Genomic DNA, 24,376 nt, shown 5'->3' on the forward strand with positions numbered 1-24,376 from the left:
ATGGAACTTGTAGTTCGCCCGCCGCAGAGAACACCCTAGAGCGGCTGCGTCTGAGCAGGGCGACCGCCGCTCGCGAGGCACCATGGGACTTGTAGTTTCCTCGGCCTGCCCAATGGTGGGCCGCGGCAGCACCGCACACTGGAGGCCCTCTTTCCCTTTCGGTGCCGCGTTCCGTGTGCTGGGCGCTGGTCTCGGCGCTTGGGATACTCTGGTGAAGAAAGCAGAGGCCCCTGCTTGCTTTCTTTTTTCTTTTTTACTTTTCTTCGTGCTTACATTCTAAGACAAGACGGACACAGGAATCAGTAAACTATTCATTCCGTTTGGTCGGTACCAGGGAACGTGCTGGTCACTTCACGCCCAGAGGCTGGGGCCAGGGGCATGGAGCCATCAGCTCTATGGACGCACAGAGTCAGTGATCATGGACATGGCAAGTCGTGAGATCATGAACTCTTAGAAACACATGCTGGCCAACCAAAAGAACCATTTATTTATTTATTTAAGATTATTTATTTATTTATTTGAGAGAGAGAGTGCAGGAGCCGGTGGAGGAGGAGGGGAGAAGCACACTCCCTGTTGACCAGGGAGCCCAAGGTGGGACTCGATCCCAGGACCCTGAGATCATGACCTGAGTTCAAGGCAGACGCTTCACGGACAGCCCCCCAGGCGCCCCCAGAACAGAGGAATCTCAACACTGGGCTACAACACTGGACTGAACAAGGGAAGCCAACAGATCAGGCCGGAGCCGCCGCTGCCGCCGCGCTGGCTCACCAGAAGAACGGGAGAAAGCAGAGACCTCGGCTGAAGGAAAGCACGGGCTGGCAGCTCTCCACTGCTACTCTAGCCAGCAGAGGGACTTGCAGACCATGTAGCAGAAGCGGGATGAGGCGAATGAGAGGGAGGCACCCACGTAGCTCGCGGCTCTGTGCCCGCCCTCTGGTTCTTGGCCTGTGCACCTGGCGTCCGTCCCACCAAGGCCGCGTGTCGCACAGTGTGCCCGGCCTCAGCACCCGCGGCGGCATTCCCTTTGTGCTGAGCCTGCGGGCATCCCTCCCGTGCTTCCTGCCCGCAGGTAGCCTCTCTCCCCTGGGCCCCTCGGGGGGGCTGAGGGTTGCCCCTTCCCAGGATTGTATTCCTTTGGGGTCGCCCAAAGTATGACAAGTGGCTTCGTGAGTAACAACAGCAGCAACAGAGAATTGCGACATTCGAGTCGTGCAGAATCTTAGCATCAGCAAGGCAAGGCCTACAGCTCTCAGAGACATTTTAGGCCTGTACAGCTCATTCTCCAGGTTCAGGACTTCATAACCATATAGACTCCTTGTTCTTGGATCACAGCCATTATCACCCCCGCCCACAGCACCCCTCACAGTTTGTCCAGCCCCAGCTCACCGCCCTCCGCACAAGAAAGGAATTCCCTGTGCCTCACTGCCTGATGACTGGACCAGACCCTCTTCACAGCAAGCCTGGAAGAAGCCCCCTCCCCACCTGGGGTTCCTTGACTCCTTACCAGGCCCAGGTGTTCTGTCCTGGGAGGGTAACACGAGGCAGAAAATAAAGTGAGCGGGACCCAGCCCCCGGGCCCTTGAGGACAGGAGTGACAAGCCTGGCTCCAGGTATCCCCACCCAGGCTGCCCATCAGATGCCCGCTTTCGCCCCGCCCCGGGCCAGGCCTGCTGCTGGCACTGGAGCCTGTGCCTGCCACAGGACATGACCAAGCTCCCCTGCCAGGGGCTAAATCTGGGAGCTGCCTGCTGTGCGCTCTGGCCTTGCCACTCGACCTCCAGCGCCTGTCGGGAGGCCCCTTCCCTGCCTGACCTACAGGGACCGGCTGCCATGGTCAGTGGGCTGGCGGGCAGGAGCCAGCCGGCTTCCTGGGAGGGCAGGTGGGCTTCTGGAGTGTCTCCCAGCAGGGATGGTCCTTGGGCCTGTGAGGGAGTAGATGACCGAGGGGACAACACGGGGCCAGAGCTCAGGTTGCTAGGCCTAGAATGGGCAGGAAGATGGACAGATGGCAGTGGTCCCCTGTCCCTTTAACCCTCAGCCACAGTGTGGGCCTGTCCCTTCTGGGCCCAGCAGGCTGAGCCCACTGAAGCAGGAAGCCTGTGGGTGAAGAGAGCTTGGTGCTGGCTCTGTCCCTAAGACACTGCCCCTGAGCCAACATTCCCTCCTTTCCAATGGACAGAGGGAGGCACTGAACACCACCAGGACCCCATCCAGGGTCTCTAACTCACTTCTCTGGGTCTGGGCTCTGGACCCATTCAGCCACCCCACCAGGGACACCCCAGCTTTGACCTCTCTCCCCTTCTGCCCCCAGTCCCACCGTAAGTTCTCTGCACCTCGGCACGGACACCTGGGCTTCCTGCCCCACAAGAGGAGCCGTCGGCACCGGGGCAAGGTGAAGACTTGGCCTCGGGATGACCCCAGCCGGCCCGTGCACCTCACGGCTTTCCTGGGCTACAAGGCGGGCATGACGCACACTCTCCGAGAGGTGCACAGGCCTGGGCTCAGTGAGTGGCTGCAGGGGGACACATGGGGAGGGTGTGGACCACCCCTGCCTGCCAGGGGATCTGGAAAGACTTGCACAGGCTAGGAGCCAGGACTGGGGTCCAGAAGGGGAAGCAGCCCCAGAAAGGGCAAGGCCCTGCCCGTGGGAGCCACAGTCAGGACACTGTCACTGAGCCCTAACCACGGGCCACACCTTGAGGTGTGTTCTGTGCTGGCTCACAGTTTATTGATGAGGAAATGAAGTGGTTAGGAAACCTGCTGGTTGCCCAGTTAGTAAGGGCAGGAGCTACGACTCAAACACAGGTGCCCCCATACACTTTTTGGTTAGAGTTCATGGTAGGCTCACATGTGACTGGAAGGACTAAGAGAGAGCCCACTCACCCTCTGCCCAGTCTCCCGATGGAAATTGCTTATACAACTATGGTAATAGGTCACAAGCAGGTATCGACATGGATACGACCTACCCATCCTGTTCAGGTTTCCTGGGTTGGGGCGTGTGCGTTGTACCCACATTTAGTTCTCTGTGGTTCTGCCCCGGGTAAGTGCGCTGCCACGGAGCATTCCTTCCCCACGGGGGTCCTTCCTGCTGTTGCCCTTTTATAGCTTCCCCTCCACCCCTCCGACTTCTTAGCAGCTGCCCATCTGTTCATCTCTCCTCGTATATGTTTGATTTTAATTTCCTTTTTAAAGATTTATTTATTTGAGAGAGAGCATGTGCGAGCGGTGGGGAGGGACAGGGGAGAGGGAGATGGAAAAAAAATCTCAAGCAGACTCCCCGCTGAGCACAGAGCCGGCCTTTGCCCTTGTGGGGCTCCATCTCACCACCCTGAGATCATGACCTGAGCCGAAACCAGGAGTCGGATGCTCCACTAGCTGTGCCCCCAGACGTCCCACTCCTAATATATATTTTAAACATTCACTTTTACTTTGTATTAGTGTCAATAATAACATCTACAAAATCATTGCTTTGGGACAAATTATAGTTATTTTTCTAGAAATTAAAAATGTTGGCGTGTACTCCACTTAAGGAATCCCAACCCTACCCTTTGGGGGATGCTGCCCGGGCTGTTGGCTCTCCTAGCCCATTTCCAGATGATCTGGTGGGTAAACTGAGGCAGGGAGCAGGTCAGGCCTTGTCTGAGATCTCTAGCCAGAGCCAGCATAGACCTCCTGAGGGGCCCTGCCCAGCACCTGCTCCATGCCCAGGGCGGAGCAGAGAGAGAAGGGGCAGGGAGTGGGCAGGCTGGGGGCTGGAGGTCAGTGGGGGCACTGAGGCCCTGGTGCTCCATCCTCCCTTGGGCAGGAGGGGCTGTAGTTGGCTCTTCCACGGTACCCCCTTTCCTTATGGGCCCCAGAGGCCCTCCTGCATGCTCCTGTCTCTGGGTCTCATCTAGAAATTTCCAAGCGGGAGGAAGTGGAGGCAGTGACGATTGTGGAGACACCACCTCTGGTGGTGGTAGGCGTGGTGGGCTACGTGGCCACCCCTCGAGGCCTGCGGAGCTTCAAGACCATCTTTGCAGAGCACCTCAGTGACGAGTGCCGCCGCCGCTTCTACAAGGACTGGTGAGGGCCGCCCTCGGGTGGAGCACGCGTGGGCTGGCGGTCCCTCCGTCCCCAGCTTTGTGCTGGCATGGTGGGGGTGGGCGGGCAGGAGCATGTCCGCAGTGCATGGAAGGCAGGAACGAGTGTGTGGGGGAGGTTACCTTCGCTTCAGTAGAAGATGAGTTCTAGGGGACTGGAGTAGAAACTGGCATAGAGAAAGAGAGGAAGCAAGTGTTCTCATCCTCAGCATTAAATTAGGGGACCAATTGATGGAATGTCAGAGTTGGCTCAGAGTTTCCTAGCAGCCAGGATGAAAAAGGGAAAGAGCCAGCTGACAAGCTCTTCTTTTCAGAAAGAAAGGTGTTTTGGGGCCTTAGATCTTCCCTGCCACTAAGTCCTGAAAGGGAGGCCCACCTGCCCAAAGAACCTCACAGGCACCCCCATCCGTACAGAGTTGGAGGCACACCTGTCCTGGCCCTCTGTGGGAAGTGACAAGTTTGAGTCCCTGAGCCAGAGCGTGCTGTAAGACTGCAGGCAAGCTGGCCGACCTCCTCGAGCCTCTTAGATCACGCCCCTCCCTCACAGCACCATCAGCTGGGGTAGTGTGGGGTGGAGCGGTGCCTGTGTCAGCAGGCTGCTGTGTGGGTCACAGGGGCACACAGCAAATGCTCACCAAATGCCAGTAGGCCTTGGTTTTACTCTTTCCCCTGTTACCAGCTTGCCCTCATCCAGGGGCTTTGACTTTGTGAACTTTGGTCTCTTCATCTGTAGAACGGGGACCATATGTCCGGCTTCTGGAGCTTGGGTGAGGGTTAGGCACGACACGGCGTGGTGCCCGGCCAGTACTGGCCACTGGCTTTACAAGTGGGGTCTGCAGCTCTAGCAACGTGGGCAGGTGGTGGTGGGGCTGGCCAGCACACCCCTCCCTCCTGCTTTTGCACATCTGACGCTCACTTGCGGGCCTCAGGAGGCAGGAAGGTGTCCACTCTGCAGAGGAGGAACCCAAGACCCAGGAAGGGAGGGACAGTCTGTGCTCGCAGCAGGTGGCTGGAAGCAGCCTGGGGACCCCAGGGGAGGGCCCAACAGCGGCCTCCCCAGGGAGGGAGGGAGGGAGAAGGGAACACGCACTGTTCTAAGAGCCCTGCTTGGTGGGCTGTGGGCCTGTGGGGCCCGGACAGGCCTGGGGAGCTGGCCTGGCTGGCCCCTCTAAGTGTCTTCCGCGTGTGGCTCAGGCACAAAAGCAAGAAGAAAGCTTTTACCAAGGCCTGCAAGAGGTGGCGGGATGCCAACGGCAAGAAGCAGCTGCAGAGAGACTTCGCCGCCATGAAGAAGTACTGCAAGGTCATCCGAGTCATCGTGCACACTCAGGTCGGTCCCGCCACCTTGTCCACACCCGGTCTGCTAGCCCACGCCCCGGACCCACCCTCCCACACTCTCCTCCACCCCAGCTTCCAGGAGCCCTGGCAAATGTCAGCCTAAAAATACCACGAGCCTGGGGCACGGGCCCAAAGTGTTGGGTGACAGGCCGTGCTGGCCGGCCGCCGCCCCAGGGATGGCCTGCTGGGGGTCAGTGTGCTCTGACGGCTGTGGGGCACCCGCCATGCCTAGGGCTCCACCAGGGCCCTCACATGTCCTGAAAGGCCCGGCTCTCCTGCCAGACGTCCAGTGTAGAGGGCCAGCCACCTCCCTCTGGGGCCTGCACAAGTGTGTATGTGAGCCAGCATTCGAACGTGGGGTTTGGCTTGATGTGGGCTGACAGCTTACTAACACCTTCTGGCTTATTCTGGAACACTCCTTGGCGTCTTGTCCTCAGGGAAGGCTTGCGTAGGCCAGGAGCAGCACCCTGCCCCTCCCCTGCTTTTCCTGGCTATGCGTGTCGTTGGTCATGTCCATTTCCCTTGACAGACTGGAGCTCCCTGGGGGCAGGGGCCACGGCTGCCTGCTCAGTGCTGTGCCTTGTATGCAGTAGGTGCTCTATAAGTACTTGTTGAGCACTATGCGTGTCGCCACAGCCTGCCTCACACAGCAGCAGCCAGAGATATCTAAACGTATGAACCTCACTGGGTTCATACCCTCACTTAGAATAAAGGCCAAGCTTCTCCCCACAAGACCTGCACGGGCAGACCCTTGCTCACCTCTGACTTCATCCTGCACCACGTTCCTCCTCGCTCACCATGGTCTACACACCCTGGTCTCCTTTCCGTCCCACCAACTCCCTGCCACAGGGCCTTTGCACATGCGGTTCCCTCTGCTCCCCATAGTTTCAGATCTTCACTTAGTGGCTCCTTCTTGTTACTGGTGTCACCTCAGAGGGGTCCTTCCTGACTGCCTTATTGTCTGCCCCCAATATTCCATTAGAATACTTCACCCTGTGGAAGAATTTACTTGATTTCTGTCTCCCAACTGGATAGTGGCTCCATGAGGGCCAGGACTCTGCCTGCCTCCTTCCATGCTGTATCCCCAATGCCTAGCACAGAACATAGCATATAGACAGACCAGAGCACTGGAACATCTGTTGAATGAATGCAGGCAGGAAAGCCTGCTGGGGGTCACCAGCCAATCATGCCGTGTCTGCAAATGGGGGCTGTGAGCCTCGGAACTGTGAACAACTGGCTGTGCCCTGTCCTGCAGATGAAGCTGCTGCCTTTCCGGCAGAAGAAGGCCCACATCATGGAGATCCAGCTGAATGGTGGCACGGTGGCTGAGAAGGTGGCCTGGGCCCAGGCCCGGCTAGAGAAGCAGGTGTCGGTGCACAGCGTGTTCAGCCAGAGTGAGATCATTGATGTCATTGCCGTCACCAAGGGCCGGGGTGTCAAAGGTAGGCCTGGGTGGGGATGGTGGCCTCAGGAAGGCTCCCTGAAGGGGGTGGGGGCCAGACTAGCCTCTCAACCACTAACCCCCCCATGCAGGGGTCACAAGCCGCTGGCATACCAAGAAGCTGCCACGAAAGACCCACAAGGGGCTGCGCAAGGTGGCCTGCATTGGTGCCTGGCACCCTGCCCGCGTGGGCTGCTCCATTGCCCGGGCCGGGCAGAAGGGTTACCACCACCGTACAGAGCTCAACAAGAAGGTGTGTCCACAGTCCCGGTGGTATAGGGACACTCATGACCAGACCCCAGTGGGTGGGGTGCGTGACCCAGACACTGCTTGGCCCCCCACAGGCTCTGAAATACCCCTGCCAGTGCCTGGGTCTAAGCATACCTGCTGGTGGGTACAGACATGCCCCTGGCTCCGGAGACCACCTGCTGCCTGCCACATGGCCTGTTCTCCTGGCAGATCTACCGTATTGGCCGGGGGCTGCACAAGGAGGATGGGAAGGTGGTCAAGAACAATGCGTCCACCAGCTACGACGTGACTGACAAGTCCATTACACCACTGGTGAGCGTGCGTGGCGTGCGTGTGTGAGCAGGCGTGTGGGGTACTGCCCTTCCCCAAGAGCTCAGGCCCCAGAGAGCGGCCACTTGGGTGAGCAATCCCGTGCGAAGTGTCCTCTGCAGACGGCTTACACTCCAGCTGCTGTCACGGGTGTGGGTGCAGCAGCGGCAACTGTGGCCTTGGGCTTAGGCCACCCGTGTTCAAATCCCAGCTGCATATGCAGCAGCTATGGGGCCCAGAAGAAGGGACTCCGTGTCCCTGAGTCTCAGCTTCTGGCTCACTAAAATGTGGACTGTGAAATGAGGTAAGGAAGGACTCAGACTGTGGCTCAGATGCTGTCCTCATTAGTGACCCAGGGTGCTGCCCTGGGGCTGGCGGCTGGCTGCAGTCATTAGGGCTTGCAGCTGCCCCTAACTCGACAGTGGCTTGGTGCTCTGGATCCTGACCCATGTTCCCGCAGGGCGGCTTCCCGCACTATGGGGAGGTCAACAACGACTTCGTCATGCTGAAGGGTTGCATTGCGGGCACCAAGAAGCGGGTCATCACGCTGAGGAAGGTCAGCGCCTCTGTGGTGGGCCGTGGGAGGGTTGGGGGGGCTGGCCTCCCTGTCCTGCGCCTTGCTCGGAGGAGGGTAGGGATGGGAAGAGCAAAAAGGGAGGGGTTCTGGCAGGAGCTGGGTGAACGAGAACTTCCCGGTGTGGACTGGGGGTGGGGGAGGCGGTGGGGGAGGACCTTACATCCGGCTCTCCTCTCCCACGACCCCCAGTCCCTCCTGGTGCACCACAGCCGCCAGGCCCTGGAGAACATCGAGCTCAAGTTCATCGACACCACCTCCAAGTTTGGCCACGGCCGCTTCCAGACAGCTCAAGAGAAGAGGGTCTTCATGGTGAGCCCACCCACCCCTTGTTCTTTGGCCCCAGCCCGCACACCCATGCCGCGCGCGGAGCGGGGCCGCTAGAGCAGATGAGCGCGGCGGGGGCGCCCCCGGCACGCCTCCCCCCGTGGGGCTTGTAGGAGCCCAACCCTGGGCACTGATTCGAGCCGCAGCTGGCCAGGGGCAGTACTGCCGGCTCGACCTCCGTGGCTAGCGCTCCTATCTCCTCCAACCCTCCAACCAGGGTCCCCAGAAGAAGCATCTTGAGAAGGAAAAGCCAGAGACCTCGAGAGACCTGTAGGCGGCTTGCGATGGAGGGAGCCTGAAGGAAGCGCAGCGCGACCCCCGCCTGTGCCCGCTGTCTAATAAAATGCGGACGCGACTGTGCCCGCGTGTCTCAGAGTTGGCAGCACGGAAAGGCGGGTGGCCCGCGGCTTGACTCGAGGAAGTACCCTGCCGCTCGTATCATCCCCAACCCAGCGGCGCCCCCTGGCGCTAGGGCGGGGCTTAGGGGGCGGGCCCTGCGCCGGGTCTCTGCGTGCCTGAACGTGATTGGTCCTCTGGAGGGGCGTGGCCTCGTGTGCTCCCGGCAGGCTCCGGGCAGTGATTGGTCCTCGGGAGGAGGGGCGGAACCCCGGGCGCGGGCCGGGCTGCCGCAGGCCAGTGGCCTCGGATCTGTCCCAGGGGTCGGATGCGGCGCTGATCTGCTGGCGCCATGTCCTTCTGCAGCTTCTTCGGGGGCGAGGTTTTCCAGAACCACTTTGAGCCGGGTATGCTCTGTGACCTCCTGGGAGGACAGGGGCGGAGCGCGCATTACAGGGGGCGTCGCTGCCCTCGAGCGGCGGTGGAGCCCTGGAACCCCGGAAGGGCAGACCCACGGGGGGCGAGTGTGGGTAAAGGGAGTCCCGGAGGAGGGAGGGGCCTGGGGGCCTGGAAAGTAGGGGTACCCGAGGAGAGAGGGGACACTAGAGAGAAGGGGTCGCTGACTTCGAGGAGTGCGTGAGCGAGGCGGTTTCCGGGAGGAATCTGTGGGGTCATGGTACTTGGAAGGGGTGACGCCGGTGTGGGGTGGGGCGGATCCGGATTAGGATCTGGACTTCAGCGGGACACGATGGAGGATCTTGTCCAAAGGCATCCCCGGATGATACCCCTGCCTTTGCCCCTCCCCTGTTCCTGGGACCCGCAGGGTAAGGCGGCAAGCACAGAGCGTTCCCTTCGGACCCAGTGTGCCCGCCTGGGTGCTTCCCCAATCTGTCCAGGGCCCTGGGGTTGGGCAACCAGCACAGCCGCCAAGCCACTAAGAGCCAGTGAAGTTTGACCAGGCATCCCAAGTGGAGGCGGGGGGAATAGGGGTAGGAGTGTTTTGGGGCATGGACAACCGTCAGCCCTGGCCCCGGGCTTTGAGAGGCCTTGGTATGTACCCTCCTGGGCTGTGCCGCCTGGTAATGGACTAATTTGGTAAAAACATGCCCACAGGCAAGACTAGGGCAGTGCTGTCCCTGGGGTGGGATCTGTTGGGTGTCAGCCCCCTAGGGGGCTGGGCTGTGACACTGGACATCTGTGGATGTCAGCTGTGACATAGGAATCTCTGGGCAAAGACCTCCCCTGAGCCCTTCTGGCTGTGGGACCCCAGTGGTCCTCAGGCTGCTCTGCCAAGCTGGAAGTTCCGTCCCACAGCAGCTCCTTAGTCCTTTTTGCTTCCGTCTCCAGTTGCTGGCTGAGGCTGAGTGGTTGATGGACTCCAGGGAAGGCTGTCCTCAGGCTGGGCTGTGGGTGCTGGGTACTCCTGTAGGGGCCCCAAGTGATTACCTGTTCTGCGAGTCAGTATTACAACATCTTTTCTCCTTCCTCAAAGTGATCTTTTGGGGACAGGTTAAAACCTGTTCTCTTCCCTGGCCCTCTGTCTTCCTGGGCCCTCTGTCTGGCCTGGAGACCTTCTTGTTGGGACCATTCTCTTCCCATGTGGAGAGCAGGCCAGCAACTGGGAGTCCAGCTCAAGGCTTCATTGGGCATCAGGAATGGCCACTTGGGAAGAGGGGAGCTGGGGCCCACAGGGGTGGGCATGCTGTGTCCTCATCAGGCCACTGGGCTCCTTCCTGACTGCACACCCTCGAGTGGAGTGTTCTGTATCACTCAGTTGCCTCATCTCTAAAATGGAAAAGTCCTCTTAAAAAAACAAAACAAGGGACATCTGGGTGGCTCAGTGGGTTAAGTGTCTGCCTTCGGCTCAGGTCATGATCCCGGGGTCTTGGGATGGAGTCCCGCATTGGGCTCCCTGCTCAGCGGGGAGTCTGCTTCTCCCTCTGCCTCCCTCTCTCTTTCTGACAAATAAATAAATTAAAAAATCTGAAAAACAAAAACAAAACGGGAAAAGGGGTGCCTGGCTGGCTCAGCGGTAGAGCACGTGACTCTTGATCTCCAGGTCATGAGTTCAAGCCCCACGGAGGGCATGGGCGCCCGGCTACTTAAACAAAACGGCAAAGCTAAAACGGAAAGGTGCACCTCACAGGACTACTGATAAGAGTCAGTGAGATAAGTGAAAAGCGGCTCTCCTGGGCTCCGCATGCTAAGAACCGCTGGGTGTGAGCTCAGTGGGGTGTTCTCCACAGAGCCAATACGCAGGCCTGGGGGTGGCAGGTGGGGGCGTGGGGAGGATGTGCAGGCTACCCTGCAAACGGGGACACTGCTCTGTTCTCCTAGGCCTGAGGATTCGGCAGCTCACCCCAGAGAGGCTGGAGCCAATGTGTGTGCCTTTGCCTTTCCTCCTGCCCCAGGTGTCTACGTGTGCGCCAAGTGTGGCTATGAGCTTTTCTCCAGTCGCTCAAAGTACGCACACTCATCCCCGTGGCCCGCCTTCACTGAGACCATTCATGCTGATAGTGTGGCCAAGCATCCGGAACGCAACTCACCTACAGCCTTAAAGGTGGGTGCAGCAGCAGGGGGTGCCGAGGGGGTGTTGGCCAGGGAGAGCCTGAGGGCTGGCCACTCCGTCCTTCTTTGTGCTTCCCCCCACAGCTCTAGGGGCTTAGAGTCTGTCTACTCCAGGCCTCTGGCCTCAGCCAGGGGAGCTGCTCCCCCAAACTCCTGGGAAAGCCTGGGGTCCTGATGGAAACGGAAACAGGACCGCTTTCCTGTGCGGCTCCAGGACGGAAGTCAACCTCTCCTGCCAGCAGTTACTTTGGGAAATGGGTGTGGGGAAGTCACCATCTACTGATGGTAGGAGGGGCCACTGCACAGTTGTTTTGTGGTCTTGCCAGGTGTCCTGTGGCAGGTGTGGGAACGGGCTGGGCCATGAGTTCCTGAATGATGGCCCCAAGCCGGGGCAGTCCCGCTTCTGAATATTTAGCAGCTCGCTGAAGTTCATCCCGAAAGGTGAGGTCGCCTTCTGGCAGCTGGCACAGGCCTGTGACATTTTAGAGGCCCAGGGGTGGGGGCACACTGTTCTCGTCCACTTACGGTGACAAATCATGGGGGTCCCAAAGCACACTGCCCAGGAGCTGCCCAGGGCCATCCCAAAAGGTGGCTGCAGGGCAAGGACAAGGGGGCAGGTGTCCTGATTCATCACCTGTGCCCCGACAAAGGGCATCTGAGGGTGGATGTGGCAGAGGGTTTTCTGTGCAGGCCTGGCCCTTCCCGGAGACCGGGGGGCAGGCAGGGACGGTGGGCGGGGGCTGTGTGGCCACGAGCTTGCTGCTCAGCCTCTCTGAGCGGGCCCCCTCCTCTGCACAGTGGCTGTGCTCGCAGAGCGCCTTCACAGGCCTAAGGACAGCTGCACTGACGTGGTGCTCCGGGGCCTGGTATGCAGTAAGTGCTCACATGTGTGCTTCTGTGGGCCATATGCTTACTGCGGGTTTCTCCCACTCTAAACTTTTCGTCAGCCAGAGTGGTGTAAAGTGAAGAGAGTCTCCTGCTTCCTGAAAGTTTCCCTTGTGCCACTGCACTGTTGTGGAAGACCTTATACGTTAGCACCTGTTTCCACTAACTGAAAGAAACCCAAAGAGGATTTTCACTATGAGAAAAGCCGTTGCCTTACTAATGTGGGGAACGTGCGTATAGCGTGAATGAAACATAAAAGCAAGTGGCCTAACTCGAGCTTTGGGAAAGCAGGGCTCCGTGTGCTGGCTGTTCGGGCAGCTGTTTCCCACATGAGCTTTATCTGAGCGCGACATCCCCTCTGACCTCACACAGGTGCTCACAAGCCAGCCCACGTCTCTCTGCACAGCCAGCCCCTCTGGACTCCTCACTACACTTTGTAGCTCAAATCCCAGCTCCCCACATGCCGCCAGCAGGATCGTGGCCAGTCTCTAACCTCAGTCTGTTCCTCTGTAAAATGGGGTTGCTGACAGCCCGTGCCCGCTGTCGTCCCTGGGGAAGTGGGGGGAAGTGAGGGTGTTGGTAGGGCTGGCGATGATAGGGTGTGACATGATTCTGCCCTTTTGTAATTAGTGTCCTTTGTCCTGTGGAGGAGGAAGAGACTGGGCTCTCCTGGGGATCTCAGGGAAAAATGGGACACACAGACTCCCCCAAGCTGGGTGCCTGGGTCCTCCCAGCTGCCCTGTCCTGCAGGCTGGAGTGGGCTGGCTAGAGCAGAAGATGGCGTCTAAAGCGTAATGTAGCAGTGACTTGTGTTTCTCTGCCCTCCCTCCTTTCTTTTAGGCAAAGGAAATTCTGGCTCTCAGGAGCCATAGGCGGGCAGAGCGTACCCATTCCAGCTGGACACTGCCCTGTGGTCACACTCCGGCCATCCCACCTTGGAGTTGGAACCCCAGACATTCAGACAGGGGAGGGGGTTAGCTGGAACATCAGGGGGTGTTGGCTCTGCGCGTGTTCTCTTTGGGAAGAGTGCTGGTTTTCCATGATGGCCCATAGCCTGCTGCCATGATGGGCCTGGAGGGCCCAACTGTGGGCTCACCTTAGGCTCCTGCTTATATGGGAGTCTAAAGGAGGTGGGCTCTAAGCCTAGCTTGCCCTCGAATGATGGCACACCCCACCTTCTCCTCAGCCCACTGCCCTCTCCCTGCCTGTCTGGACTCATCACTTTGGGACCCGATTCTGAGATGGGCTCTGGCCCTTTCCAAAGCTCGTGCCCATTCTCCCAGGTCATGCTGGGAGACAGAATGCAAAGGGAGGCAGCCCTTGGCGGCTGCCCCAGCTCCGGTCACTACATGATTCACTCTGGTTAAACCCTTCCAGGCAGCCAGAGTGGTGAAGATCTGTGACCCGCTGGAGGAGCGGGCCAAGGGGACAGACCTCTGGTCTCTCAGTTACGAGAGGAGAAACCCTCAGCCCTGTTTCCCAATCTGGCCGGGTGCACCTTGCCTCACTCAGGCTGAGGAAAGTGGCTGTTGCTCCATTACCCTGATTGTGCAAGGCCAGGGCCAGGGAGCTCACAGCCCAGAGTTCACACCTTCTCACGAGCGGGGCTGTGGCTTCTTGCGCACGCTGGGAAGCTCTTGCCGCCTGGGAGGGTGGGTGACGCCAGAGCCCCTCCCTTTGTAACTCCTCCCTGGAGTCCTCAGGAGATCAGTAAACAAATGGAACCCAGGCCTGATGTCTTCATTCCCATCGGGAGCCAGGACACCTTGTTTCACTTGTCCCACAAATATTTATCGAGTAGGTGCAGACTGCTGCTGGGAGGCAACCATGAGGCAGACGGGCCTCCCTGCCCCTCAGGGCGTTCCGGCGTGCTTGAGGAGACAGGACGTTACCGTCAGGGGACGGTCCGGCTGTGACTGTCTACGGCAGAGCAATGATGCTAGACTGTGTGGAGGGGCAATTAGGGGGCAAGAAGAGCTTCCCAGGTGGTAGCATATAGCAGGCAGAGAGGCCCCGGGAGGGCGACAGATGCATGCTCCTGCCCTGTAGGGGGAGGTCACAATGCCAACCGTGGGGAGGTAGCCTGTCCTGCAGAAGAACCACAGGATTTTTCCAAATTCTATGGACAAATCCAGGAACGTGTGTAAGAACGGATATTAAGAGGTGGGATGGTGGTGAAAGGAATATAAAGTTGGATCAGGCTGTATTTATTGACAGGGGCTCACCAAGCAGAGATTCAAGGTTTAATGGTGCAGCTCAGGGGATGAGAGGGGCTTGAACTGTTTGGTTGCTCTGTTGGCTGAGACGTGACCCAGAAGGCGGCCTGCGCTAAATGGAGGGGACGTGCCAGCACTGCCTTACTTTGATGGAGGGGAGGGTTCAAAGGCTTAGGGCAATGGGAGTGTCAGAGTGGATTTATCCTTTAAAATCCGCTCCCCCACCTCGGGGTCCAGAGGACATGCCTTTCACCGTGACTGTGAGGAAGCCCCAGCATCTTCTCGAGGCCAGAAATTACATACAGGACTGCCAGTGAGCTGGGAACACAAAGTGCAATGGGGTCACTGGATCCCGAGGGGCAGCGGTCACGTGCCAGCATGGTTACTGGGACTGCCATGGAGTCGGAGCGCCGGTCAGCATGGTGTGAGACGCACGGAGCTGGGCGGTCAGCTAGCTGCTCAGGTGTTCCTGGAAGGGAAATAGGTGCGAAGCCTCCTGAGCTCTTATCTGAACGAGCAGAGGTGCTCCAGGTCAAGGGACCAGAAGTCTAACTGGAATCCTAGAAGTGGAGAGTCACGATCCCTCCTCAGTCGGTTCCCAGCCTTGAGCCAGTGTACAGACCCAGGGAGGGAGGGTGCCCATGAGGACGGATCTTGGTACATTGCCCAAAATTGTATAATGTGAATCTTTCTCCCAGCCTTCCCCAAAAGGACCTACACTGGGCTGGCTCTGTACTGGGGAAAAGGAAATAATCAGACCTTCCGGGGACTACCCGACGCGGGCTCTGGACTGACTCCAATTCCAGGGGACACACAGGCTCTGTGTCAAAGGAGGGCTGATGGAGGCAGGCGGTCAATGGACTTTCAGCTCAGGCCTGTCTCCCGGTGGGCCCAGTGAGTCCCCAAACCCTTCCTGTGGTCACTCCCCAGTTCCGAAGCCATTGTGGGAGCGGACATACTCAGCAGCTGGGAGCATCCCCATGTTGTGAGGACTGGGGCCTGCAGGTGTGGAGACAGGGGTGGTGGAGGAGGGATGAGGTTGCAATGGCTGGGGAGGGAGGGGTGGGGAGGCTGGCGACACCGTTGGCCATTCCGCTCATTCCTTCGGGACGGGACTCCGCTCTTGCCCCACAGGCCTGGGGTCCCTGCTCTGGTGTGCGGTCACTGGTCTGCAGGGGCTGCTGGCTCACTGTGTGACCTTGGGTGGGGCACTTAACCTTGCTCTGTGGAACCCAGCCTGTCTCCTGGGTGGGGGGCGGGGCAGGGCGTGAAGGCAGATGTGTGGATTCCGAGCAGATGTCACTCTGTGGCTTAGATTCCAGACACTAAGTTGGTCAGTGGTCATCTGCGTAGAGGAAGTTGTGCAGCAGTGGGCGGGCTTGGCACTGACAAAGTGCCAAGGACCATGCAAAAGCACCCCATTCAGGAGGGGCTTGTTGCTGTTTGCCCCTCCCCACAGCTTGGCAGCCTCCCTCTCTCGAAAACATCTCTGTCTCTGCCCTGCTGGGGGCCAGTCCTGATTGCAACTGCTACAAAGACCCCCCTGCCCACCCTGGGACTGCAGAGCATGTGCCCTCCAGCCCACGATTCCACTTCCTACCTCTGCCTGAGTCCTTCCTGCAGGAACCGCTCTGTGGCCCAAGTTGGAACTGCCCTAGTCACCCGGGATCGTCATCAGCCCCAGGGCACTGCCCAGCCCAGCCTGTGATCCGCACACTCCGAGTCTAGCAGCCAGCCTTGGCCAAGGGCAAGCCCACTGCAGAGACTGAATGCTCAGTGCGCTCCCATAGGGAACATCGCCCTGGGTCTCTACCCTCACTCTTGTCGGGCAGGCACTTGTTCTGCAGGGGGGGAACAGGAGGCTCAGAGATGGGGAGGGGCTTGCCTGAGGCCTCAGGCTGTCTCTGCCCCCACCTGACCCTTTCCTCTATGCCCCAGATGAGGAACACTGGCTCTGGGAAGGTGGTGTCCACCTTTGAGCAGAGTGTGAAGGCAGCAAGCATGTTGAAGCTGCCTGGGGGTGGGGAGGGAGCCGGCTGAGTGGTTAGCCTGAATCTCTAGGCCCAGGGCTAGGACGGACTTTGGGCTTTGCTCACCTCTCCCAGTACTCCTGACTCACCATGTCCCTGAGTGAACTTGGTCCAAGAACAGGCTGGCCTCCTGCGAACCGGGCTGATGTGTCCAGGGCATGGCCCTGGGGCCAGCTCTCCAGGGCCGGCTCTATAGCAGGGTGGGCTGAAGGACTTGTGGGGGTCTTGGGCTGGAGCTGGGGCTGGGGAGGCTGGGAGGGACGCTGTGCGAGCAGTGCCTGACTACCTGGGCTTCAAGCACACATCCACACATCCAGGTTCCCCGGTGGTGGGGACGGCTGGAAGCAGGGTCCTTGCAGGGGTGGTGGGAGAAGGGTAGGCCCCAAAGCCCCGAGGTCCCCTTTGGTGAGGAGCTTGGATATGGATGGCTATGAGCAGGGTCTGTCTGCTGGGGCCCCTTGGGAGCAAGGTGTCTCCTGTGGAATCATGAATCTCCCCCCACCCTCTTCCTCCTGCTGGGTTACCCCATCACCGTTGGCTTGCAGCCCCCACTTCCTCCTTGAGAAAGGAAAGACTTTGAGAACCCAGCTCCCCACTGTCCTGCACCAGTGCCCCCTTGCGTGCCAAGTGGAACCTGCAGGGCATGGCCTTGCAGCCAGGGGTTCTGTTCAGGGGCAGAGGGCTCCTGGTGCTCTGTCAACACCAGTCACCGGCAGCCGGCAGACCCGCGCACGCGGGGGCACGCAGGGCAGGGGACTGGGGGGAGAGGGAAGACCTCTGTCTGGGGTCCCACTGACCCCCTGCAGGGGCCCTCGGCACAGGACATGATTGAACCCACAGTGCGGCGGGTTTGTGCTCGCTCACGGCTTTCTTCTTTTCCGAGTGACAAGTGCCCGGGAGAGCGGTGACCCCGGGTGTGTGTGTGTGTGTGTGTGGCCGACGGCTAGGTCCCAGGAACCCCCAGACTCCAGGCCTGTTTGTGGGCTGGGCCGGCAAGTGGGACGAGGCGCCCAGAGAGGTCAGTGAAGGTCACCGCCAAGCCAACCACCGTGCCCCCACCCTCATACGAGGTCCTGAAAGGGGACCCAGGGCGATGACTCCTTTCCGAGTTCACCCGTGCTCCACGACCCCTCCCCAGGTAGGGACGCAGGGACCGTGCACAGCACCCACTGGCAGGGGGCGAGCTCGCTCCGCCCTGCGTGTGCGCCAGGCCGGGTCTGCGAGACCCTGCAGTTCCCCGAGGCGCCGCCAGGGGCGCAGCGGCGGCATCTCCGACGACAACTGCAGGTCCGAGCCCCAGCCCAGGGCCCCGCGACCCTGACGCGCTCTGTGGTCAACGCCGGCGTTGGGCTACGCCGCCCCAACATGCCAGTACCCGGGACACAGGCTGAGGCCTTCTGGCGTCCGAGGGTACAGGGGCCCCATTTGGTGGGCCTCACGAAGGTGACGGTGCAGGGAGAGCAGCCGGAGTGGGACAGCTGCAGGGGTCGCGGGTGCTGACTGGAAGCTTCCAGCCCTTTCTCCAGGGCAGCCTGGCGGGACCCACCCGTATCGACGCCCCTTGCCTCCTCTCCCCGCGGCTCTTCCACGTCCCGGCCCACCTGGGACACCAGGTTCTGGGCTTCCACCTCCCACGCATCTTGCCCATGTCTCTCCTCCACAGTTAGCTAGCCTCCCCCAACCAGTCTGATCTTTGCAAAATCATAGACCAGAAACTACCCTCAGTGGTTCCCCCAGGCTCTGCTGGCTCTGGTCCCACAGATGCCGTTTCTCCAGCTAGCATGGATAGCAGTGTCACGCGCCATCACTATGCAATTTCTGCTATCCCCGGCCCCCTCCCTGGGCACCCAGACTCTTGCACCTGGGCCTCTAGGCCAGCCACGCTCCATTCTAAAACACGCCCCTGTGGTCCTGCCTTTGCCAGTTGGCTCTTCCTTCTTCCTCATTCCCTCCCTATATCCCAGAATCCTTCTAGAAGCCTCTCCTGGTGGCCCTCTCCTTCCCCCACACCCCAGGGGCCCTGGGCAGGTCTCCTATATGTGTGCACAGCCTGGGTGCCTGCCGTCCCCTTGCAGGTCTCACCCCTCCCCAGGTCAGGGACCACAGCACGTTCATCTCATTCTTTCCCAAACGCTGAGCCCCATGGGAGGCTGCACATAATAGCAACCGAGGCACAGACATCAGACTGCGCTGCCTTCTGCCCCCTCCCTCTGCAGGGATGAGATGCCAAGCCACACGTCTGCATGAGTGTGTCCGTGGTCTGGGAGATGCAGGGGCCCCAGGATCAGTGACCACCCTACCCTGGCCCTAGGGTTCTGCTTAGCAGAGCTTAGGGCCGGAGGCACAGAGAAGACAGTTGGTGGGCCTCCTCTGGCTGACAGGAGGGGAGGGACGGAGGCTTACCTGCAGATAGGCTCCCTCCACCCCAAGCCCTCACGGCCCCCCAAGGTCTGTCTCCAGGCATGATTTGTTCCTTGTAAAACCGCAGAGATTATCCACGCTTCGGCCCCTGTCTTCATGTCTTACCATGTTTCATTTCCAACGAGGACGTTTACAAGCCCCTCTTGACTTCAAGGCAGCTGCATTTCGGGAGCGGGAGGGAATAGGCAGGAGATAAGGCCCGATGGGCTCTGCACCCCCGTGGTGCAGTCTGCCTGTTGCCCGGGCTGCCCCCTCCACCTCTGATTCCAGTGACTTTTTGTTCCCCTAGTTTAGACACTGTGGGTTTTTGCTGGGCCGCCATCTCTGAGCCAGGATCTGCTGGTGTGTGTCTGGAGGTGGGGGAAGACAGGGAAGCTGGAGTCAGAGGGAGGACGGCAAGGGCCGGTGTAGAGGACAGAGTCGCTGTTCTCTGAGGAGGGGGTGGGGGGTCAATTTTCCGGGTCCTCTAGTCAGACCAGGAAACTTGGTGGGGAAGGGGACGAGTTTGAGGCGCCTGCCCCAAGATGCTCTGCCCTGGCCTCTGGGTTCTGGGTCTCCCTTGAGGGCCAAGACCGACGAGACTGGCTGCATGGCTGTCTGTATGTCTGTCTGGCCAACTGTGGTGCTGGAGTGCTTCCCTGGAAATGAGGGGGGGATGGAGCGTGGCCTTCTCTGGTGTCCTGTCCACCGGTCAGGCTGGACTTGCTTCTGGGACTAGGTCACCGGTGTGTGGAGAGCTGCACACTTGGGGCTTCCCACACTGGGGAGGGTGGCAGGGAACGAGTGGCAAACCTGTGAACACGCCCCACCATGCGTACCTGCACGCACACACACCCCACATGCACACAGTCCCGTGTCCTGTGGAGAGCACGGGCTTCCTGAGCCTGCACCAGCTTCCTTGCTCCCGATGGAATGTGCTCCCAGTCACCGTCTCGTCCAAGGGGCCTCTCGCCAGAGCACAGATGGCTAGACCTGCCCCCAGAGCCCCAGTACCCTGATGTGGGGCCATTTAGATGATACCCAGCCTTCCCCATGATGCTGAGTGGCTTCTGTGTCCAGAGGCCTGGCTTGGGGCTGTGAAGCTGGAGGAGGTGGGGATGGGGTGGTGATAGAGAGAGTCCTATGTCTCTGAGACCCTTTAGATTCATCTTGAGGATAAAGGCTGTTGCCAGCACTCCCCTCTTGCAGAACGGGGACTGCCAGCCTGGAAGGATTGCTGTATTGTTATAAAGGGAGCTGATCCAAGCTGGTTAGGGAGAAGCAATTTACAGGGCCCTGTGATGGGTCCCAGGAACCTGCATCCTTGCCCACTCCTGGAGAAGCAGGGGACAGTGGCAAACAGCCCTCTGTCTGTGCGGATGGCTCCAGGAAGACCCAAGGGAAAGGAGTGAGTGTGGCCGGAAGCGAGCTGGTGGCCCTCCCTGCGCAGGAGAGGGGTCTGGCCCCTTTCGGCAAACCCTGCAACCGCGGGCAGGCTCCTGGCAGGTGTGTGACCCCTCCATGTGGCTACTGATCTTGGAGGCCCTCCTTCTTCCCCACTCCTGGCCAAAAGGAACCTCTTCGTCTGTCCCTCCTGACACTGGGAATCTCGTCTGCCCGGAATCTCGTCTGCCCTGGCAAAGCCTTCTGTGCCCCGCTGTCCCCAGGGGGAGCTGGTCATCAGGAAGCCAGGCCCCAGGAAAGTCTTTCCTCTCCAGTCCGGTCTCCAAGGAAGATGAATTATGAGTAGTGAGGTCTGCCAGGGCAGGGGCAGCTTCAAGACACCCCTTCTTGTGCTGGGGTCCCTGTCACACGTCCACTGCCTCCTTATCATAAAGAGCTTTGGGGCTAGGCACCCGGAGAGTTGGGGGCTAGTGTTATCTTTGCTTTCTAGAGTAGGAAAGTGAGGTTCAGAGAGCCTTGATACCTGCCAAGGTCCCCTGCTGGGAGGAGGCAGAGCTGGGCCTGACTCAGCCTCCAGCAGGGAGTAGTCCTTGCTGTCAGTACCGCTCTGTGCTGCACCCCCCCTACCCCGCGCTCCCTACCAGGGTGAGGTGGGAACAGTGGGCTCCAGGGGTCGGGGGGGGGATAGTGGGTAGACATCTCTTAGGGGTCCCTCTCCAGCAGGAAACCGCATCCTCATGTGCTCGGGCAAATCCGGCATCTGAAGAGGAAAAACCCCACACAAATCAGGGACAGCTGGGCCTGCCCTCGGCGGCGGCCCCCTCCCCTGGGCCCCCTGGCAGGCTCCAGAACCCCCGCAGACTGCGAGAGTGGGTCTAGGGGGTAACGGTGTGGTTCCAGGGAAGGGAGTTCCTAGAAGCCCCGCATGTGTGGACTCTCCCCCAGCGGTCCCCTGTGGAGGGAGGGACTGCACGGTGTTAGTGATCACTTTCCAGAGTGGGGCAGCTGCTTGCACACCCCACCCTGCTGCCTGTGGGGGCTGCCGCTGCGGGTGCCCACCCTGGGGAGGGGACAGGTTGCGAAAGAGGTGGAGAGGAGTGTGGGGGAGGCGCGCACACACAGCCTCTTGCAGCCACACACGCACACACGCACACCCACGCACAACCAGTCCACTAGTCATTCAACAAACACTCATGAGTGCTTACCATGGTTAGGTGTGGAGCCACGGAAAGGATCCAGACTGACTCCATCCCTGCCCTGGCAGAGCTCATGGGTAGGTGGAGGAGAGAGATGGGGGACAAAATCACCCACGAAGGAGTAATTACAGTCTGCGAGGGGACTCCGTCATAGCTGGGCAGCTGGGCCATGGGTCTGTGAGGCCAGCCTGGGCCTTCCTCTCACCATGACCTTGCTCCCCAGGACTCCCTCCCTAGACGGGCCCTCTCTGTCCCCCTCTGCTCTGGCCTTCCCTGTCATTTCCCCCAGGGACGGTGTTAATTGGTCCAGCAGGCTAAAGCTCAGGCCGCCTCCTTTCCCCAGGTCTCCCTCCTCCATGCCAGGCAGCACATGGAACCCGACTAGCTCAACGTCTGATGGCTGGCCCTGGGAGGGTGGACAGACGGACCTCTGCCTGCCCATCCTGCCTGGGCAGGGGGTCCAGATTGGGTGAGGGGGATTGGCCCATGTTGGACCCTGAAAGCCAGGCTGCGCACCCCCCCACTCCCCAGGAGATCTTGCTGATGCATTTCTTTCTTTTTTTTTTTTTAAAGATTTTATTTATTTATTTGACAGAGAGAGAGACAGCGAGAGAGGAAACACAAGCAGGGAAGTGGGAGAGGAAGAAGCAGGATCCCAGCAGAGCAGGGAGCCCGATGCGGGGCTCGATCCCAGGACCCCGGGATCACGCCCTGAGCTGAAGGCAGACACTTAACAACTGAGCCACCCAGGCGCCCCTGCTGATGCATTTCTTATTGACAGAAGAGGTGAGACTGGACAGGGCGGGAGGTGGGTGACCCTCTCAAGGTGTAGGGACAGCCACCAGCCTTGTGCTCCCTTGGCCTGGTTTCTTTCAAGTCACTTTCTACCATGTGGTTCAGAGAGGGGGATCCACTGTCCCTAGATCACACAGGCAGGAGCCAGAGGACTGCCTCATGCTCTCTGCTGCTGCCATCTTCGGGCTGCTTGCATGACCGTCACCTCCTCCAGAAAGCTTTCCTTGACGTCTCCCTCCATTCACATCTGTCCACCAGCTGGCCTTTATCAAGTGCCTATTGGATGTAATTTCTCTTAGGTGCTGGGGATACACTGGTGAGCAAATGTCCCAAGCTGCCATCCTGGGTGTCCCCAGATTTGCACCCATCCCTCACTTGCCATTTGGATGGTGGCTGGAGGGAGGGGATCAGCTAGTAAAGGATCCGTGTCCCCAGCCTCATTCCCCTGCCCCCGGCATATTAGTGTCCTGCTGTTCTTGATAAATTCCTTCTGGAAAGCCCTGAAGGAGGTGTGTGTGTGTGGCGGGAGGGCAGGGGGGCTGAGGAAAGGGCATTTTCAGTAGGAGGAACAGCATGAGCAAAGGCTGGGAGGTGGAAACCACTATACCTGTGCTGGGCAGGGAGACAGAGGGGCCACCAGGGTTTCATGCTAGATTCGGAGCCCTGAGAGGTGCCTGCTGTGACTGTGGGTGGGTGCTGCAGGTGAAGTGGGACCCCACCCAGCAGAGCTCTAAGGAGAACCAGCCTGTCTGGAACAAATCCCCTTCTAAGATAGACTTCCCGTGACCCTGTGTGTATCAACATGCACCCCAGACAGTGCTGTGCCAACAACCCACCTACAGGGCTCCTGGCTGAGTCTTGCCCTGACAAGCAGGTGCAGGCCTGGTGTCTGGGACCTGGGCTGGAGCCCTGATCAGTGGTCTTCACCACACTGGCTCTGCAGAGCCCTTTGGTCTAGGGCTGCCTCTGGGTGGGAGCCCTGGCAATGACTGTGGGTCATGGAGGCCCCTGCCCCTTGGAGGCACTCCAGGTTTCTGGGACTTGTCTGGATGCCTTTAGTCTCAGGCACAAGCAGAACCCAGGGCAGTGGACCCAGCATCCTCTGGAGAGATGCTGGCCTTTTGGGGGAGCCCATGCCCATGGGGCACCAACTGGCAGTGAGGAAGTCTGGGGCAGAGGTGGAGAGAGGACGCAGGTCCAATTCCCTGTCTACCCGGGACTGTTGCTCACCGAGCCCTCTTTCCTTCTCTGCTTTTCTTGTGCTGTGCTGGGGCTTCAGTGAACCTGGGGGTGCACAAAGCTCCCATAGAGTGTCCAGCGCTCAGCAGGTCCCATAACTGTGAGTGGCCCCTGAATCTCACTGCTCCCCAGCAGTAGCTCCTGGAACAGGACCTGGGCTCCTCTTTCTAGTCCCCCATTCCACCTCTCCCGAATCTTCTTATCTCCGACAGGAGCCACGTTACCAGCATCAGAGGTGGGTCCCTGACATCCCAGGGCAACGCCAGGTGCACAGACAGACGGTGTGACATGGTAGAAAGGGTCAGGAGACAAGTCTGAATGGACCCTTGGGACGGACGCCTGTCATCCCTGAGCCTGGTTCCCGGGGCTCTGAAATGGTAATCAGACTTGGCCAACCCTCTCCAGACGCCAGGGCTGTGACCCTGACGAATGGCAAGCCGACTGTCAGCAAAGCGCGCCCTATTCTCCCCTCAGACTTCCCTCGATGCCCGGGAACCCCTCTGCCGGTAGGGCCCGGGTCCACGCGCCTCCTTGATCCACGGCTGCGCCCGCGCACCTGCTGCTTCGCCCTGGTCCGGGAGTGGCGGGGATCCGTCTTCTAAGAGCGGGTCCTGGGGCAGGCACCTCAGTCCTGTCATGGCCCTGAGACCCGACCCGTCGCCGCAGCATCCAGGAGTGTAATGGTGATGACCCTGGCGTCGAGCGGGCTCGAGCCCAGGGTCTCCAAGACGGCGTGTCTGGGTACTCTCTGAGGTACCAAATTACGCCCGGGTCTCCAAGCGCGGGCTAGTCCGAGGCGGAGCAGTGGCCCAGGGGGCGGGGCCTCGGGTTGGGCGGGGCTTCTAGGCCCCGCCCCCGCCCTCTCCCAGCCTGCGGAGTGGCGCGGCGCAAAGCAGAAGCCGGGCGCGGGCTGGCTGAGCGCGGCGCTGGCCGGGATGCGCTCCCTCCCGCAGCCCCCGTTCCAGGGCCTGGGCAGGGCACAACCCC

General features: G+C 59.9%; 2 protein-coding genes across 5 annotated transcripts; both read left to right on the top strand.

Annotated features, from left to right (window-relative positions):
- The first annotated feature begins 1,673 nt into the window (after nucleotides 1–1,673).
- Nucleotides 1,674–8,680, top strand: RPL3L (ribosomal protein L3 like). 2 transcript variants are annotated; one of them, XM_045784726.1, is made up of 10 exons: nucleotides 1,674–1,833; nucleotides 2,312–2,504; nucleotides 3,897–4,065; nucleotides 5,277–5,412; nucleotides 6,676–6,862; nucleotides 6,954–7,114; nucleotides 7,321–7,422; nucleotides 7,880–7,975; nucleotides 8,186–8,305; nucleotides 8,538–8,680. In XM_045784726.1, exons 1-10 carry the CDS (start codon nucleotides 1,705–1,707, stop codon nucleotides 8,592–8,594), a joined length of 1,350 nt encoding a protein of 449 aa, XP_045640682.1. In that variant the 5' UTR covers nucleotides 1,674–1,704; the 3' UTR covers nucleotides 8,595–8,680. The 2 variants fall into 2 exon arrangements, with proteins under 2 accessions (XP_045640682.1, XP_087709716.1); XM_087853590.1 differs by having other exon boundaries at nucleotides 1,740–1,880.
- A 149-nt stretch (nucleotides 8,681–8,829) lies between these two features.
- MSRB1 (methionine sulfoxide reductase B1) lies at nucleotides 8,830–13,837 on the top strand. Of its 3 annotated transcripts, XM_045784797.2 has the most exons (5): nucleotides 8,830–9,063; nucleotides 11,068–11,216; nucleotides 11,551–11,665; nucleotides 12,023–12,097; nucleotides 12,950–13,837. In XM_045784797.2, the coding sequence occupies exons 1-5, from the start codon at nucleotides 9,009–9,011 to the stop codon at nucleotides 12,979–12,981; spliced, it is 426 nt and encodes a 141-aa protein (XP_045640753.1). In that variant the 5' UTR covers nucleotides 8,830–9,008; the 3' UTR covers nucleotides 12,982–13,837. The 3 variants fall into 3 exon arrangements, with proteins under 3 accessions (XP_045640753.1, XP_045640754.1, XP_045640755.1); XM_045784798.2 differs by lacking the exon at nucleotides 12,023–12,097; XM_045784799.2 differs by lacking the exons at nucleotides 11,551–11,665; nucleotides 12,023–12,097.
- The last annotated feature ends 10,539 nt before the right edge of the window (nucleotides 13,838–24,376 follow it).

This window comes from Ursus americanus, chromosome 2 (assembly GCF_024610735.1).
Source record: "Ursus americanus isolate L20-20 chromosome 2, mUrsAme1.1.p, whole genome shotgun sequence".
Taxonomy (NCBI): domain Eukaryota; kingdom Metazoa; phylum Chordata; class Mammalia; order Carnivora; family Ursidae; genus Ursus; species Ursus americanus.